Source organism: Fukomys damarensis, unplaced genomic scaffold, assembly GCF_012274545.1.
Source record: "Fukomys damarensis isolate Sample0158 unplaced genomic scaffold, DMR_v1.0_HiC HiC_scaffold_28, whole genome shotgun sequence".
Classification (NCBI taxonomy): Eukaryota; Metazoa; Chordata; class Mammalia; order Rodentia; family Bathyergidae; genus Fukomys; species Fukomys damarensis.
The window spans coordinates 8,227,800-8,245,400 of NW_022900940.1; the positions used below are offsets into that span (position 1 = coordinate 8,227,800).

A 17,601-nucleotide genomic window follows, 5' to 3' on the forward strand; every position below is an offset into this window, starting at 1 on the left:
CAACAGAGCACAGACCTGAGAACACCCTCAGGCTGATTCCAGCCCAAGGCACCACAGCAGCTGGGAGAGCTGTGCTGCCAGGATCATGGAGAGGAGACCTGGGCAAGAGACCCTTGGAAAGCTGCTGACTGGGGCAGGGCCCCAGCTCGCACCCCCCAAAATCAGAAACAGCCCGTGTCCAGCACTGACCTTACTATAGACCTGACAAGGCTGCACAGTGCACAGATGGGCTCTGTCTGGAACACTGACACAGAATTGCAGACACTAGAGGAATTTTACTACTTGTATTATCTTTCTTTTTCCGTTTGCTTGATTCATTTCCCTTCTTCAACCTGGTTGGGTTTTATATTTTATTTTATTTTCCTGTTATTGTCATTTGACTTTTACACATTGATACTTGTTTGTTCCATTCTTCTTCTTTTTCCTCAACTATCTCTCTTGATTTTATGAAACTTTCATGTGAGTAAACAGTGCCTCTTTCCTGGCTGGTTCACTTCAATATTCCTTTGCATTCTCCTTCACGCTTTCTCTCCTGTCCTCTTCTCCAGTATCCCAAAGCTTGGGTGTTCATCCTTTGTCCTCCAGCATTGTTTCTACTATATTTCTCTTCACTTATTTCTCTGTTTAGTCCCCTATCCCTCTTAAATTTCCTTCCCACAAGATAAAATCTCTCTACTACACGGAAATTCACTGCATACAAGCTTCTGATTTAAACTGGGTATTGTTATACAATGGTAAAGCTTCCTCATATGGTTAAAGGTACCAAATCAATAGGGACCAGTTTGTCAGTTGCTAGATTGTGTTAGATGCTATTGATACTGCTAATGATACACTTTATCTGGGATATCATACTTGTAAATTAGTTGTTTTCCAGCCTATGACAAAAACTGCAGTTGTCTCGGGCCACAAACACCACCACAGTCCAGTACCAAAGCACTGGGAGCTGAGCTAAATACACAGCAACCTCTCATCCTCAACAGATTGGGAAGTTAGGATCTTGGGATAAACACAAAGACCAAGAACCCACCCATACCAAAAAGACATCATTGACAAACAGGCGTCTCCTAGAGAATCTTTGATAACAGTGATAAAGCTATCTACCACAAGAAATCTACAAGCAAAAACTCGGAAAAAATATAAAATAAAAATATAAAGGGATAAGACACAAAGAAAAATGTAACCTTAGACATCCAACCTACCCAGGACAGGTACGGGGACAAGAAGATAGAGGAAATTGAAAGCAACATACCTGAACTTTCTGAAATGATAGCTATAGGACTAAATAAAGAAACAGAAAAGGCTATAGGGAAACTAATCCTCCAGGTAAAAAGAAAAAAAAAAAAGAAAGAGTAATCAAAATTAAGGGCATGCTCAATGAAACTAGAAAAGAAACAGATTAAAAATAAAAGAGGAACTTAGGAAAATGATGGAAACCATGTATACCTAACACAGGAAAGAAACAGAATACATGAACCAGATTGAAGCAGATATCCAGGCAATCATTTAAACTGGGCTGAAGACAAAATTTCTAGAAGACATGACTGCAGTTTCCAACCACAAAAAGTAAGATATCTTAAAACCAAGAAGTCATGAAAACTCAATCTAACAATTACAAGATGATGCAAAGAAAAATAATATAAGTCTAATCAGAGTCAATGAAAGAGGAGAAAATGCAACTGCCATAAAAAAACCTATTCACAGATGTAATGGCAAAAAACTTTCCAAACATGAAAAAAGAATGGGACATACAAATAATTGAGGAAATCCAAATTACAGAACTCCAAATACCCATGATCAAAAGACTACCTTTCAAAACAACTGGAGAATTAAGACACTGCCATGACAAGAAACAACTAAAGGAATTCATGACAATCTCTACAAAATGTTCTGAAGGGCATTTTAGAAAGAGAAAATGAAATCCACAATTCCAAGAACACCAACAGAAAAAAGCCATTAGGCAGGCCAAGTAATTAAACAGAAGAGAAAGACAAGGAACCAAAAGCAGGAAAATAACATGTCAGGGATAAATCAGTATGTATCAGTTATAAACATCAATGTAAATGGTCTCAATTCACCAATCAAAAGGAAAAGACTGGCAGAATGGATCAAGGAACAACATCCAAGAATATGCTGCATACCAGGAACACATTTACCCCAAAAAGAAATTCATAGGCTGAAAGTCAAAGGATGAAAAACAACATTCCTTGCAATAGGAACACGGTAAAAGTTAGGATTAGTTATTCTATTTTCAGATGAAATAAATTTCATGCCAAGACTGATGAGAAGAGACAAAGAAGGTTACTACATGTTTGTGAAGGATATAATCCAAGAAAAGAAGATAATCATAAATGCACCAAATACTAGTGCAACCAACTATATAAAACAAATATTAATGTATACAAAAAATCAGAAAATCACCAATACTATTGTAATGGGGACCTCAACACCCCACTGCCGCAAATAGATCACCTAGATAAACAATCAAAAAAGAAGTATCAGAGCTGAGTCAAACCTTTGAACAAACAGAATTAATAGATATCTACAGTGTGTTTTACCCAAAAACAGAATGCACATTCTTCTCAGGAGCACATGTAATAGCCAGAAAAGCAGGGATAGATATTATTTTTGAAGGCAACATGAATTTCAAGCCAAGACTGATCAAAAGAGACAAAACAGGTAACTACATACTTATTAAAGGAAAAGTACAAAAGGAAGAGATAACAATTATAAATGTATATGTACCAAATATTAGTGTAACCAACTATATGAAGCAAATATTAATGGACATGAGAAATCTAATAAGCACAAATACAGTTGTACTGGGGGAACATAACACCCCACTGACAAAAACAGATGGATATCTAGACAAAAAAGTAAACAAAGAAGTATCAGAAGTGAACCAAACACATAAACAAATAGACTTAGATGTCTACAAAGTGTTCCATGCCAAAACATCAAAATACATGTTCTTTTCAGCTGCAAATGGGACACTGTCCAAAAGAGACCACATACAAGCCCACAGAATATACTTAAGCAAATACAAAGGAAATGAAATTATCTGATGCATATTATCTAAGCATAGTGCAATGAAAATGGAAATCAATTGCAAAAGAAACTGCAAATACTTCATAAACATATGCAAATTAAATAACACCCTCCTCTACAACCAATGAATCACACATAAAATCAAAGAAGAAATTAAACAATATCTACAATTAAATGATAATGCCTACACAACATACCACAATTTACGGGACACAATGAAAGTAGTGTTAAGAGGGAAATTTACAGCAGTGACCTCTCACATCAGGCAAACAGTGCAAGTTGAAATAAACCTCTAACTTCTAGGAGAAGAAGAACAAGTCAACCCCAAAACTTGCAAGAGAGAGGAAATTATAAAGAACAGAGAAGAAATTAATGCAATTGAGACTAAGAAACCAATACACAAATCAGTGACTCAAAGAGTTGGTTCTTTGAAAGATTAAAATTGATAAACGCTTAGCCAATCTTATCAAAAAGAGGAAAGAAAAATCCTAAATTCAAACAATTAGGAATGAAAAGAGTAAAATTACATCAAATGCTGTGGAAATCCAGATGTTCATCAATAACTACTTTGACAAATTCTACCCTAATAATATGGAAAACACAGAAGAAATGGACAAATTCCTAGATATATGAATTATCAAAACTGAACCAACAAGATATAAACATTTTTTAAGATATAAAAATTCTAAACAACCCAATATCAGTTAATGAAATTGAAAATGTAATTAAAAATTTACCAACAAAGAAAAGCCCATGTCCTGGTGGCTTCAGTCCTGAATACTACAAGAAATTTAGATAAGATTACTACCAATTCTCTTAAAAATCTTCAGAGAAGTAGAAAGAGAACAACACTCATAAAATTATTCTTGGAAGCAAGTATTACCCTGATACTAAAACCAGAGAAGGATCCAACCAAAAAAGAAATCTACAAGCCAAAATAAATCTACAAGAAATCTCCCCAATAAACACAAATGCAAAAATCCTCAATAAGATTCTGGCAAATAGAATGCAACAAATCACCAAAAAGATTATACACCATGACCAAGTAGAATTCATTGGAGGGATGCAGGAATGGTTCAACATATTCAAATCAATAAATGTAATACACTATATCAACAGGGCCAAAGATAAAAATTACATGATTATCTCAATAAATGCAGAAAAAGTATTTGACAAAGTCCAACAACCATTCATGATAAAAAAAAATCCTACAGAAAACTGGAAGAGATGGTCTTTACCTCAATCTGATATAAGCAATCTATGACAAACATCATATTAAATAGTCAAAAAGTGAAAACTTTCATTCTCAAATCAGGAACGTGACATGTATGTCCACTATCACCAGTCCTATTCAATGTAGCTCTGGAAGCATTAGATCAATTAGAGAAGAAAAATAAATAAAAGGAATAAAGGTAAGAAAGGAAGAAGTTAAATTAGCATTATTTACAGATGATGATATGATTCTTTATATAGAAGACCCCCCCAAAATCTAGATTTTATAAGCAAATTTAGTAATGCAGCTGGATACAAAGTCAACACTCAAAAATTAGTAGCATTCTTGTACACAAATAACAAACTGAGAAAGAAATTGGGGAAACAACATCTTTCACAATTGCAGCAAGAAAAATGAAATATTTTGGAATCTAACAAAGAAAGGACCTCTACATTGAAAATTATAGTACTCTGAAAAAAAAGAGATCAAAGAGGATATCCGAAGATAGAAAGATATCCCCTGCTCTTTGGTAGAAAGAATCAAAATGAAAGTGAAAATGGTCTTTCTCCAAAAACTGTTTTAGATTTAGTACAATCCCAGTCAAATTATCATTAGCATTACCTCACCTAGAAAAAACATTCCTAAAATTCACTTAGAACCAGAAGAAACTTAGAATATCAAAAACATTTCTGGACAACAAAGGCAAGGCAGGGGGTTTAACAGTCCCTGACTTGAAATTATACTACAAAGCTACTGTGATTAAAACATTATGTCACTGGCAAAAACAATAACAACAACAGCAACAAAAAGAAGACCTGCAGATGAATGGAACACACTAGAAAAGGCAAGAACAGCACCAGTAACACTCAGCCTCTTTGTCTTTGACAAAGGGGCCAAACACATTCACTGGAATAAAGACAGCTTCTTTAATAAATGGTGTAGGAAAAACTGGCTTTCTGCATGCCAAAGATTAAAATTAGACTTCTGTCTCTCACCATACACTAAACTAAAATCAAAATGCATCAAAGATGTAAATATCAAAACAGAAACACTGAATCTGCTGCAAGAGAGAATAGGTAGAACTCTTGAAGACATAGGGGTAGGCACTGACTTTATGAACAAACCCAAAATACATGGGTAATAATGCAAAGTATCAACAACTGGGATCTCACCCTATTAAAGTTTTTGTGGGTCAGAGATTTAGCTCCATGGTTCTGCTGCCTGTTTCTCAGGAGCAGGTCCCAGATTCAATCCTTGGTACAAAAAAAAAAAAAATTTTTTTTTTTTGTAGTGCAAAAGAAATCACCAACACAGTGAAAGGACATCCCACAGAATGGGAACAAATTTTAGCCAGTAGGCCCTTAAACAAAGGACTAATGTTTTAACATATAAATAATTTTTTAAAAAAATTAGATCCTCCAAATTTAAACACAGTACAAAAATTGGCATCTGAAATGAACAGACACTTCTCAGATGAAGAAGTAGAAATGGCAAATAAATATAGGAAAATATGTTCCACATCACTGGTCATTCAAGAGATGCAAATTAAAATAACCTGAGATTCCATCTCACTCCAGAAAGAATGGCTATTATCAAGAAATCAACCTACAATAAATGCTGGTGAGGCTGTGGGGAAAGGAACCCTTTTCACTGTTGGTGGGAGGACAAACTGGTGTAACCATTGTGGAAATTAGTGTGGGGCCTCCTCAGAAAATTAGTATAAGAGGTCTCATTTGACTCAACTATTTTCCTTCAGGGTAACTTCCTGAAAGAATTAAAAGCATCATACTACAATGACAAACACACACCTATATTTATAGCAGAACAGTCTGTAATAGCTAAGTCTTGGAAACAACCCAAATGCCCATCAACCAATGAACGGTTAAAAAAGATGTGGTTAGGGGTAAAGGGAGGGTGGGGACAAGGGAAAAAAATGAGAACTAAGACCTGGCATGTAAAGGTACAAGATCCCAGTAATGAATGTAACTGTACTGTCTACCTAGAATGTACCAAAAAATTCAATTAAAAAAAAAAGATGTGGTTTGTCTATTCAGTAGAGTACTATTCAGCCATAATGAAGGACAAACTTTAGCATTTATAGCTGAATTGATGCAACCTGAGACTATGCTCTTAAGTAAAATGAATCGGGCACCTACATGTATATATCACATTGTCTCTCTGGTGTGAGAAACTGAAAGGGTCAATAAGGACCAAAATGTATAATAGATAATGTAAAATATTAAGAACTGTTCAAAAAGAAATGGAAATTGTGAGCGGCGAAGGAAGGAAAAGGAAAAAAAAAACATGCAAGAAGGAAAGAAAAAATGGAAACAAAATTTTTGTAAATGGGGGTAAAGGGGTTAAAGGGAATGGAGAGGATTGGGAGAAAGAAGAACCAAGATTTACCTTGTATAAGTACAAATTCCCTTTGATGAATGTGATCGCTATGTATATTTAGAAAAATAATACATTGTCAATGAATTTGCATGTGATGTTTTTTCTGATGTAAAAAAGCTAAAAAATAAAAGGAATAGTAGCAATAATGTCTAATCATAGTTAAATTTAAAAAAAAAAAAAACAAATGTGGTGGCACATGTCTATAATTCCAGCACTTGGGAGGCTGAAGTAGGAGAATGGATAAAAGTTCAAGGTCATCCTCGGCTATATTGTGAGTTCAAGGCCAGTCTGAGCTGTACAGAGAGAGCCTGTCTCAATCCCCACCAAAAAAAAAAAAAGAATCAAAATATGTCGGATAACAATAACATATGAGACTGGAGTTAGTCAGTACAGTTTAATATCTTATAAAGGCCTCACTACTGGAGGTAGTGATAAATTTTCAACTTTCTTAAGCATGCATACTAAAAATTTCTAAGACAATTACTATAAAAAAATACAGGGAATGTAATCTCCAGTGTTTTTCAGGGAAAAAGAATAATAAGGGAAAACAACTAATAATGGAAGAAAATAAAGAACAACAAAAGAGTCAGAACATGAAAATATAGCAAATTTAAATATAATAATATTAACTACAAAGCAAAGTGCATTATTATAGTGCTCTATCTTCTCTGTCACATGTCGATAAAAATATACCCATTCTAAATTTTTATATATCATAAATTTACTAAGTACAGAGAATAAACGACAGAAATACCAGGATTAACTAAAAAAAGTCTACTATTGTGACAGAAATTAAAAGATTAACACACTACATAAGTGTAACACTGTAGATGATCTGAGCAATACAATTAACAAGTATAACACAAAGAATACATGCAAAACACTATACACAGATCTAAGAATATCCATAAATTTGAAGAATAAAACAATCATTTATAAAATCTATTTATATACTGCACCATAGAACAAACATCTAAAGTTCCCAAGCTTTAAGATCTTTGAGTACATTTTTTCGCCAATGGGCTACCAGGTTAGAGATTAGTAACAAGGCCAGTACAGCTCCATATGGCTGGAAATTTTAAAATACAAACCTGATAACTCAAAGATCAAATAGAAATCAAAAGTGAGCCAGGATCAATTTGCTATACATTAAGCTATTTGTGCATATGTACAACTGTGCTTTCACTGAAATTTAAAGCCATGTAGTAAAAAAGGGATTGAAAAATAATGAGTAGCTGTACATATAAAGTGAACAGAAAAATAAGCAAATAATCCAATAACATGGAAAAAATAATAAGACAAAGGAAAAATGAATAAAGTTTAAAGATTCAAAACTGTTCAATTTTGAACAAATCTGATTTTTAAAATGTACCAAAATAATATTTACAATAAAACAGAGAATGTGCATTTAATCTCAAACTGAGAAAAATAAAATAACATGTTTTAAAATAATGTGTCAATATACTAACAAACATAAGTTAAGTGGTTAAAATTATTAAAGAAAATAGACCCTCTCACAAATGCACGGACAGTATTAATCCTATGGAAACTCAGTACATTTAATTAATAATAAAAAGGTTTCCTCAAAGGAAATTCTAAGCTCAGATGGTTTTATTTTAGTTTTCCATCTTATCTAAGAAACAAGTAATTCCACTATATGTCAATGTCTTCTGAAGAATATGAATATAAGGGATACTCTAACTCATTTTGGAAGTGATTGTAACTTTCATACCCGAACCAGAAAAACAAAATAGGATAAGGTAAATCAGAAAAAAAAATATTATTTTATGAATATTCATGCAAAAACGCTGTGCAAAATAATATCAAACAAATAACTATTGAGTAAAAAAGTACATAAAAGCTAATTTGAAAGTAATCTAAGTATAGAAGTTCACTTAATACTAGAAAATACTCAGTATGTTATCAAATTAAAGGAGAAAAGAGGCGTAAACATTTCAGTAAAAGTAGGAAAACATTTGAAGGAATAAAATATTAACAGTAAAAACAACTAGCTGATCAATATCTGATAAAAGGTAACTATAAAATCTAGGATAAGTATTGCATCAAATGATTAAATATTAATGGTTTCATTCTCTTTAAATCAAAAGCAATACAGGCATCTCTATCCTCAGAATATGTACTCGCCATCATATTCAGGACAGAGAAAGTGCAGTCATACAAGAGAGAAATTTAAAAGGAGTAAGGGCTGACAGGGAACCAAAAGTTTCATTATTTCAAATATCATTTTCCAAACAGAAAAACCCAAAGAAGCCTGAGACACTGAGCACAATCTGCATTTCAGTAGGTAACCAATGTATTTCTCAGCTACTGCTACAGCTTCACTATACTAGAATGAAAAGAAAGGCACTCTGATCTCACAGGACACACAAAGTCAAGTCGAGGTGGTTGTAGACTTAAATGCAAATCTCAGAATATTAACATTCCTATTAGTACAGCAGGAGAGCAAGGTTCTCATTTCACAATTAGAAATTTTTTTAAACAATCCAAAAGGGAAGAAGAGCTACAAAGACCGATACTTTAACTAAAATGAATGGTAAAAATATCTATTCATTTTCAGCATCAAAAAAGTCACAAGAAGGAATGTGTCATACATACACGGCAAAAGATTACTCTAGGCAATGACAAGAATTCCCATAATTCACATTTTAAAAGACTACAATATAAACAACAACATACAGGGGTCAACAAATACATAAAATGGAGCTTCACATTACCATAATTATAGAAACATAACTTAAAACCACAGTAAAACCCAAATTAAAAAAAAAAAATAGAAGGACAAGTCAAAGATGTATATCAACAGACATTTTCAAGCATCATTTTTTTTTTTTTTTTTGGTACTGGGGATCGAACTCAAGACCTTATGTTTGCAAGGCAGGCATTGGAACCACTGCGGTAACTCCCCAGCCCTAAAGCATAATGTTTTAAAAAACTGTTGTGATGTCTGTATGTGGTCAAATGCCAGTCTACAGAAATTTAAGAAATTTAAAAAGTTAAATTGATTTTATGTATTACTCAGAAGCACAAGCTTATGTATCCAGAATATTTTAAAATGTATAGAAGCATAATACAATTAATTCAGAAGAGTGAAGAGCAGGAATGGCAGCAGCATAAGTTACCAGGAGGATTTATTATGCTTCAATTTTTTAAAAATTTAAAATAATAAGTGGAGTGTGAAAAGCTAAAAATGTAAATAGGCTCCAAATTGTATAACTGACAATGTGAAATTGGAAGAAAATGGCTAAAGGTGTAGGGGAAGTAGGAAGGGTAGGGGAAGAGAAATAAGGGAAAAGAAAAAATAAGAGAAAAGGAAAAAAATGGAAACAAAGTCTTTGTAAACAGGGGAGGGTGGAAGGGGTGAAGGGAGGCCAGGGGTATGGGGAATAAATGAGAACCAAGACCTGTCATGTAAAGGTACAAGATCTCAGTGATGAATGTAACTGTACTGTATACTTAAAATGTACCAATAAACTCAATTTAAAAAAAAAAAAAGAACTGGATATTCCTTGTTTTCTCTACACTATTTATAACTGTGATATAATTCAGGATTTAGAAGCTATATTGCAACTCAGAAGTTTTAAAAACATTTCAATCAAGAATAATAAGAAAAAACTAGGACTAAAACAAAAGTAGTTATTAACAGAGCATGGACACTGGAACTTTTCAAAGCAACTCTGCAAGCGTTGTTGAAGTGTGATTAAGAAGGTGATTTTTTTTAAAAAAAATCTCCAAAAATTACACACATGTAACAGCAAATAGCTGAGAAAATGTTTACAACTCAAACAGTGCATCATTTTATGCCTTTCCCACCTCCACAGAATTTGAGTGTCCCACCGTATTAAAATGGATTGAGAAATAACTACAGAAAGTGAGCTTCTTAAACTATGAATATTTTTCATTGTAATTTTATTAGCAACACTATTTTTAAGCAACTTGAAAATTAAGACGAAATTTCTTCACATTTCACTAGTATTAAAAGTAACACATTAAACATATTTTCATGTATTCATGTATCCATGAGTGTACAGACTTTCTTAACTGATTCTAGAGACAACAAAAGTCTTAATAATCATACAAAACACAACTTAGTCTGAAGAGGAGACAGCGATACTGAAAAATTAGAACATTTTTCATTGACAGCACCTTCCCATCCCTATGCCTCTAGCAAAGCCACCCAAAATTTCTTTGAACTAAAATCATAAGCATCCTACTAACAGGAGGGTCTCCCAACTTTTTTCCTTCTTTCAGTAAATATATCACATATTTTCAAGATTTGCAAATTAAAGCAATGCTCTACTACAGTATTTTCTATTTCCTTTGCAACTTTCTTTGGTGTTTTCAACTGAAACATGTATTGTAATCATATTTTAAAATTTTTCTATTTTTCCACAGTAATGGAGCACTAGTTTGACAAGACCAATTTCTGCTTTTTAAAACATCCAAATAAAAAACTTAGGATAACAAAAATACAAACTAACATACAGAAAAAGAATCGAACTGCACATCAGGACTGCTAATAATCTATTGTCAAGCATAGGAGTAAATAAAACTCTTAAGACTGAGGAAAACAGACTGAAGGAAAGCCAACGCACATCTTGGGCAACACAGAATTCCCACTAAAAGCAGGAAGGTATTTTGTACACCCTTCTATGGCACACCCCTACTCCAAATGTCAAGGAGAGCATCAAACGAAGAAAATAAACAACTTGTGCTAGGAGGACAACATGCCGTGTATTATGAGCTTGCGAATTCTTGCTGGGTGAGCCAAAAATGAAATGCTCAAGGGCTCTTTCCCAAGCCCATGTCTCAAGGGATGTGTCCGTAGACAGTAATCTGGAGGGAAAAGAAAACGTAACCTTAGGAGAAGAGCAGGTATGCTTACTACTTTTTCTCAAGAGGGGGATCCTTGATCAGTGTCTCTCTGCTGTGGGTACAGCGTCTACCCCAAATGAGCTGTGTGTCCCTCCAGGCCTTGGAGATAAGGGAAACATAATTGACCATGTTGAAATTCATATTGCTTGTTGTTTTGGGAGGAGTAAAGTCCTTAGTCACTGGTCAAGTATACTTATGTCTTTTCCCTTCATCCATGAAACAATAAAAGGGTATTTCATCAGCTTGGAGGTAGGGTGAAATCTCAATAACCAGGTACAGACTAGAAATACAGAACAAGTTTAAAGGTATTTTCCATGTAAGTCAGAAGGAGCTCACAGAGGTAAAACGTCTAAGTTCATTGTATTCTTTATACTACAGGCTATGAAGAATCTTAGTAGAGCAGTATCATTATATTAAACAGTGTAGAAAAGTTAAGCAAAAGGGGTGAATATTTATAAATTTATTACAGTAAGAGACACATAGCTATCAGTCCTCCTCTAAAAGCTCACCCTCCCTTCAAACACTTATCCAATCATTCTTGATAGTCTCTAAAGTAGCTCTGTAAGTCCTATTTCACGTTTTTATGAAATGTGATCATAACTATGATGAATTTACAGAACAAGTTTAAAGGTATTTTCCATGTAAGTCAGAAGGAGCTCACAGAGGTAAAACGTCTCAGTTCATTGTATTCCTTATACTACAGGCTATGAAGAATCTTAGTAGAGCAGTATCATTATATTAAACAGTGTACAAAAGTTAAGCAAAAGGGGTGAATATTTATAAATTTATTACAGTAAGAGACACATAGCTATCAGTCCTCCTCTAAAAGCTCACCCTCCCTTCAAACACTTATCCAATCATTCTTGATAGTCTCTAAAGTAGCTCTGTAAGTCCTATTTCACGTTTTTATGAAATGTGATCATAACTATGATGAATACTCGTGCTGAATGCCATCCAGAGGAAAGGCAGGCTTGTAATGACATCCTGGTGTCCTCATCAACCTTACTCAGCAGATCTGGTAGCATATAACTTCTAGCTCTTCCCAAAAGTCAAAAAGAATGTGCAAAGTAAATGTTTTGAATAGATTGAGGGCAAGGAGCCAGCCACAACTATGCAATCCAAGATACTTACGAAAGTGGACTGCTTTTCAATGAGGAATAAAAAAGTGGACTGCTTTAGAAAGTAGTAAGAATAATGGGTGTAACAAAGAGAAGATGAGTACCTTCATGGGGATTGATGATAGCGTGTCTTCTACTGTAATAAATTTTTAAAATTTATTCACTGTGGTATTTCATGAGAGACTCCTGGAAACAGCACTGATATGGGAATTGTACATCTCCTGTGGGTTAGGTAAGATATTCTCCCTTCTGTGGGGAACAGTCCACCCAAACCATATGTTGATAAATACTGAGTGTGGGCATGATCTCTATTAGAGCCTACTGAAAGCTCTTAAACATAAATATGGAAGCACTAAATGGAAGTGGTAGAAGGACATTTCAAAAAACAATCTTCATCTCCAAGGGAATATGAGAAAATGTAGCTTCTATGACTCAGGAACCAAAATTCATAGAAAAGAACAGATAAAAATGATTTCAAAACGGGGATATTTAACATGTTAATACAGATCAGAGCCTTTTAAACATAAACATAAACATAAAAGATATAGAAGAAAAATCTTGCCCAGAGTATAATAATTTTACTTATAATGTGTACATTTACTAGAGAATTTTTCATGTTCTATGCAAAAGATGTTAAAGTAGACATAAATGTAACTGTATGCTGGAAACATGTTTTAAATTATAAGGATAAAGAAGAAATAATTCTACTCTCTATAAGCCAAAAGTATAGCCAGTGGAAATGAGTTCCCAAGGAAGAGAAATTCTTTTGATCACCTTTTTCCCTTTAGAAGTAGTTCCAGAAAGCAACAGAGCACACACAGAATTATCTGATGGTGTTGAGTTTCAACATTCCTGACCAGCCAAAAGCTATCTTTGTGTATAACGCCATCGAAAAATAGTTTTTAAAATGCACAAGTATGAAATGTGTTTGAAATTTTAAACATACCACATTAAATTTTACAAATGTACAAGCCTTGAAAAATAAAATATCATAATGTAAAAATAGAAAAAGGGGGCCAGGGATTTAGCTTAGTGCTTCCACCACCTGTAGCACAAGCACAAGGTCCCAAGTTCAATCACCGGTACCAGAAAAAAAAAAAAAAAAAAGAAAGAAAGAGATCTGGTAGTTGGCACTAAAGCCAGGCAAAACACGGACACATAATAGACTGTTATAAAATTCTACTTCAAATCTATACATATTATTCATAACTACAATATTTTATAACTACATATTTACTACATACAAATGCATCTATACACAGTGTAGTACATAAAATATGTATATATGACATGTATAATATGGAAATGCACAAATACTTAAAACTACACATTGAAGAAAAAAGAAACTAAACTCTGTTTTAAAACAAAGTACTCTAAAAGAAACTACACTTAGGGCCAGGGATTCAGCTTAGTAGTGCCGCTGCCTGCCTCGCAAGCACAAGGTCCTGAGTTCAATCCCTGGTACCAAAAAAAAAAAAAAGAAAAAAAAGAAACTGCACTTTAAATTCTGTCTATTAAAAATATATGCAAAATATTTTAGTAAACTTAAAGGTAAAAATTATATAATATACCCTATAGTTTAAAAAATATCCATGAAATATACAACTTATTTTTAAAATTTTAAAATTACTGTGCACACATACAGATACACACTTTAAGATCTAAGTTTTATACTAACTCGCAATTCTAAAAATCATACTGTTATTGCCTTTATTTTATCAATATAATCTCTATACTGTTTCTAAAACTCTAATCACATAAATTAAGTTATATATTTTAAAATATTTTTGAAATCTATATAAGTATAAACTTACAGGCAAACTGGAGTTTAGCTTCTCTGCTGACAACTGTTCCAAGTGAATTTGTTGCAAAACATTGGTAACTTCCAGTATCCCAGTTTCTGTTGGGGTTAAAAACCACAAGATTTCCACCATTCAACTTGTAACGGTGTTCCAGACTCATATCGATATTACTTCCATTCAGCTGCCACCTGTAAAAAGAAATGCCAAGGGATTTTTTTTCCTTCTCTTAGATTTTTTTCCAGGTACTAGGGATTGAACCCAGGGCCTTTGCATTGAGCTACATTCTAAACACATTTTTTTTTTTTTGAGACAGGGTTTCACTAAATTGTTTAGTTTCCCAAGCTAGGCTGAAACTTGAAATCTTCCTGCCTCAGCCTCCCAGAGCACTGTGATTACAGGTAAATGCCACCATACCCAACTAGCATTTTTAAATTTAAAAGAAGACATTATAAAATGCACTTTACACTTTATTCCCCCTTAAGCAAAAAATGATACATACATTATTCAAGTGTGTTACATAATTGAAAACCCAATGTGCCCATGTATTTATCAGAAACCAAAAGTTAAAGTACAGTACAAATGACAACAAAGAAGCATCTGAAAAATATTTGTAAAGGTTTCCGGAAGAGGTGAGAATAATTTAGTTTGTTCACACCAGAGGAAAATTAGGCTAGGTCTTTATAGGCAACTACAAAGTAAAAGTTGAGGAAATTATTTCATATACTTCAGACCAATCTCAAACTGATAATGAAGGAGGAGAGAGCACATTTCTTTGATTTACTGGACTGACTGAGCACATTTAATAAATTAATTGAATAAGTGTTCAACAATTCCTTTTAATCTGTCTGGGTAACGACCTGTCTCCAAGGCATTCTGCACTTTTCAGCGCAATTGTAGTTCTATATACAAAATGGTGCACTGTAGTAAGAGACCCTAAACACCACCCACGGGCTTTAAAGAAATGAACGCATGAACCCCAGAGACATACTCATCGATGGAAAGCCCAAAAGAAGAAACTTGGTTTTAAATGAGTTTTAACTATGAAAACAGGAGCTTTTGAACAGTAAGTACACTAGACACATCAAAGTAGATTTTCCCTTGCGAACTCATTCATGTGCCACAATTTCAAGAACACATCCCTTATACAAATTAAGGAATCCATCTCCTAGGCAACCAAATTGTAACCAAAAAATGACACCACATCAGTTCTATAAATTGGTGCATAGCACGACAATCATCTCGGCAAAGTAACGGGAAAGTGGTTAAATAATGTCCAATTTCAGATGAGAATTTCAGTAAAGCAAGAATTAAAACCACCCCCAGTCCATTAACTGACTGTACCAGGAGTGCCGTTCATCTGAACTCTAGATGACAGCTCTTCAATGATACAGTGAGACATGTAAAAATGTACTAGCACACAAAATACTGAATCTTACAAAGCCACTGTGAGTCTGTGCGGCCCCAGATGGTGAGCATCATCTCAGACAGAAGTGGAGCTAAATGCACTATTGTGCAACTGTGAACACTGTGAGCTGGCAAGAAAAGCAAGTGTGAGAACGCAGTGTGACACCATGTATATGAATTTAAAAACATCTACAGTAACGCTAAGAGTGGACTGAATGTGCTCTTAGTATGTGAAAGTAGTAAATGTCTACCATAAGCTAACATGCAGAGACGGTGGGCCATGTTTAGGGGGCATTTGGTGGAAAATTTAGCTTTGCAGGTTTACTTCCTAAACTAAGTGGGGAATATATGAATGCTTACCATTATACTTTTATTGTATGTTGGTATTATTCTCTCCATATAATAAGACATAATGAATTTTAAGTGGCTCGCAAGGACAGGAAATAAATAAGCCTATGGGTTTAATCTATTCATCCGAGTACTAATTTTATTATTTGGCTTGTTTTTACAGTCCAGCTTTCTTAATTTTCCTTATAATTTCACATACAAGTTCCTGAGGTATACAGCCGCATTTCTGCTGACAGAGCAAACAGAAAGTAAGAAGAAAAACTTGAGTCCCCAATTCTCTTAAAATTTTAAAAGAACAAAATTAGAAAAGAAAAAGGTGGAACTGCTTTTTTATTTGGGGCCAATTTCTGCTGTATGCTTTGGTTTGGCTTGCTTGTAGAACTATTCTTAGGATTCTTCATGTGTACATGGTTTTCTTTTTTTCTGTTCTGACTTAGTTTCTACCATTAGAGTTGTGAAGCTCAATGACAAACCCTCATGAGCCTTTCTCCCTCTTCTTCATCCCTGAGTCCTAGAACTACAGAAACTTAGAAAAGGAAATAAAGAACACTGTCCATCCAATTTTGTTTGAGCCCTCTGAGTACAGACACAACACACAGTCTGTAGATGAGTAGCAGCTGCTGTGCCATCTGAACACGATACAGAAATGCAGTGCTGATCTGCTAAGTCAAAATCCATACATTAACGAGAGCTCTTAGAGTTTCACATACACATTCGAGTTGCAGGAGAAACTTCCATACCTCCCCACTTAGGAGATTTCCTACTTAACAACTTTGACTGGCAAAGCCATCTTTCCTTCTTTGCCCTCAGTATCTGAAAAAGGATTTATCATCTCAATGTCAAGGAATATTCTAGATTCTAAACCTGTGGTAACAACTAGCTGCTTTTATGGAGCTTCTCTTTGTTTAAAATTTTCCCCATTTCCTATTTATTGCTCCTACCCCCGAGCTCTTACCTGGTCCCCAGTCCCTGGCTGAGCCTTTCATATAACAGCATAAAGAACAGAAATGGGATTCAGACCCAAGTGCTCACTGGTCATTCATCCTACTCACCCATGACCAGCTGTGTAACCAAGGGCAAAGAATACTTCACTTCCCTGGAATTTTTTTAACATGTAAAGGGGAAATAATTCCACCACCCACCCCGGAGGGCTGTTCTACAGATCTAGTAACACAGCATGCACAGAGCTCAGCTCAGATTGTCCTGCACAGGCGTTCAACAAATGAGTGGATGTCACTGTTGAAGTGGGAGGCAGCTCCTGCTGCGGCTGCATGGTCCTTCACCCCTTTGCTGTGCTTTCATTAGATTTCCAACAAGCAGATTTTGGTCATGTGTCACCTGCTCTGTTCAATTCTTGTAGTCATGGCTGCTAATGTGGAAC

General features: G+C 34.4%; 1 protein-coding gene across 2 annotated transcripts in view; it reads right to left on the minus strand.

The window, feature by feature from the left end:
- Cntn3 (contactin 3) overlaps nt 1–17,601 on the minus strand; it is a 246,807-nt gene that overhangs the window by 192,094 nt on the left and 37,112 nt on the right. For both annotated transcript variants that reach the window (XM_010629962.2, XM_010629961.2), the window contains one exon: nt 14,481–14,656. In XM_010629962.2, the coding sequence (XP_010628264.1) occupies nt 14,481–14,656 (176 nt within the window). The remainder of the gene's footprint in view (nt 1–14,480; nt 14,657–17,601) is intronic.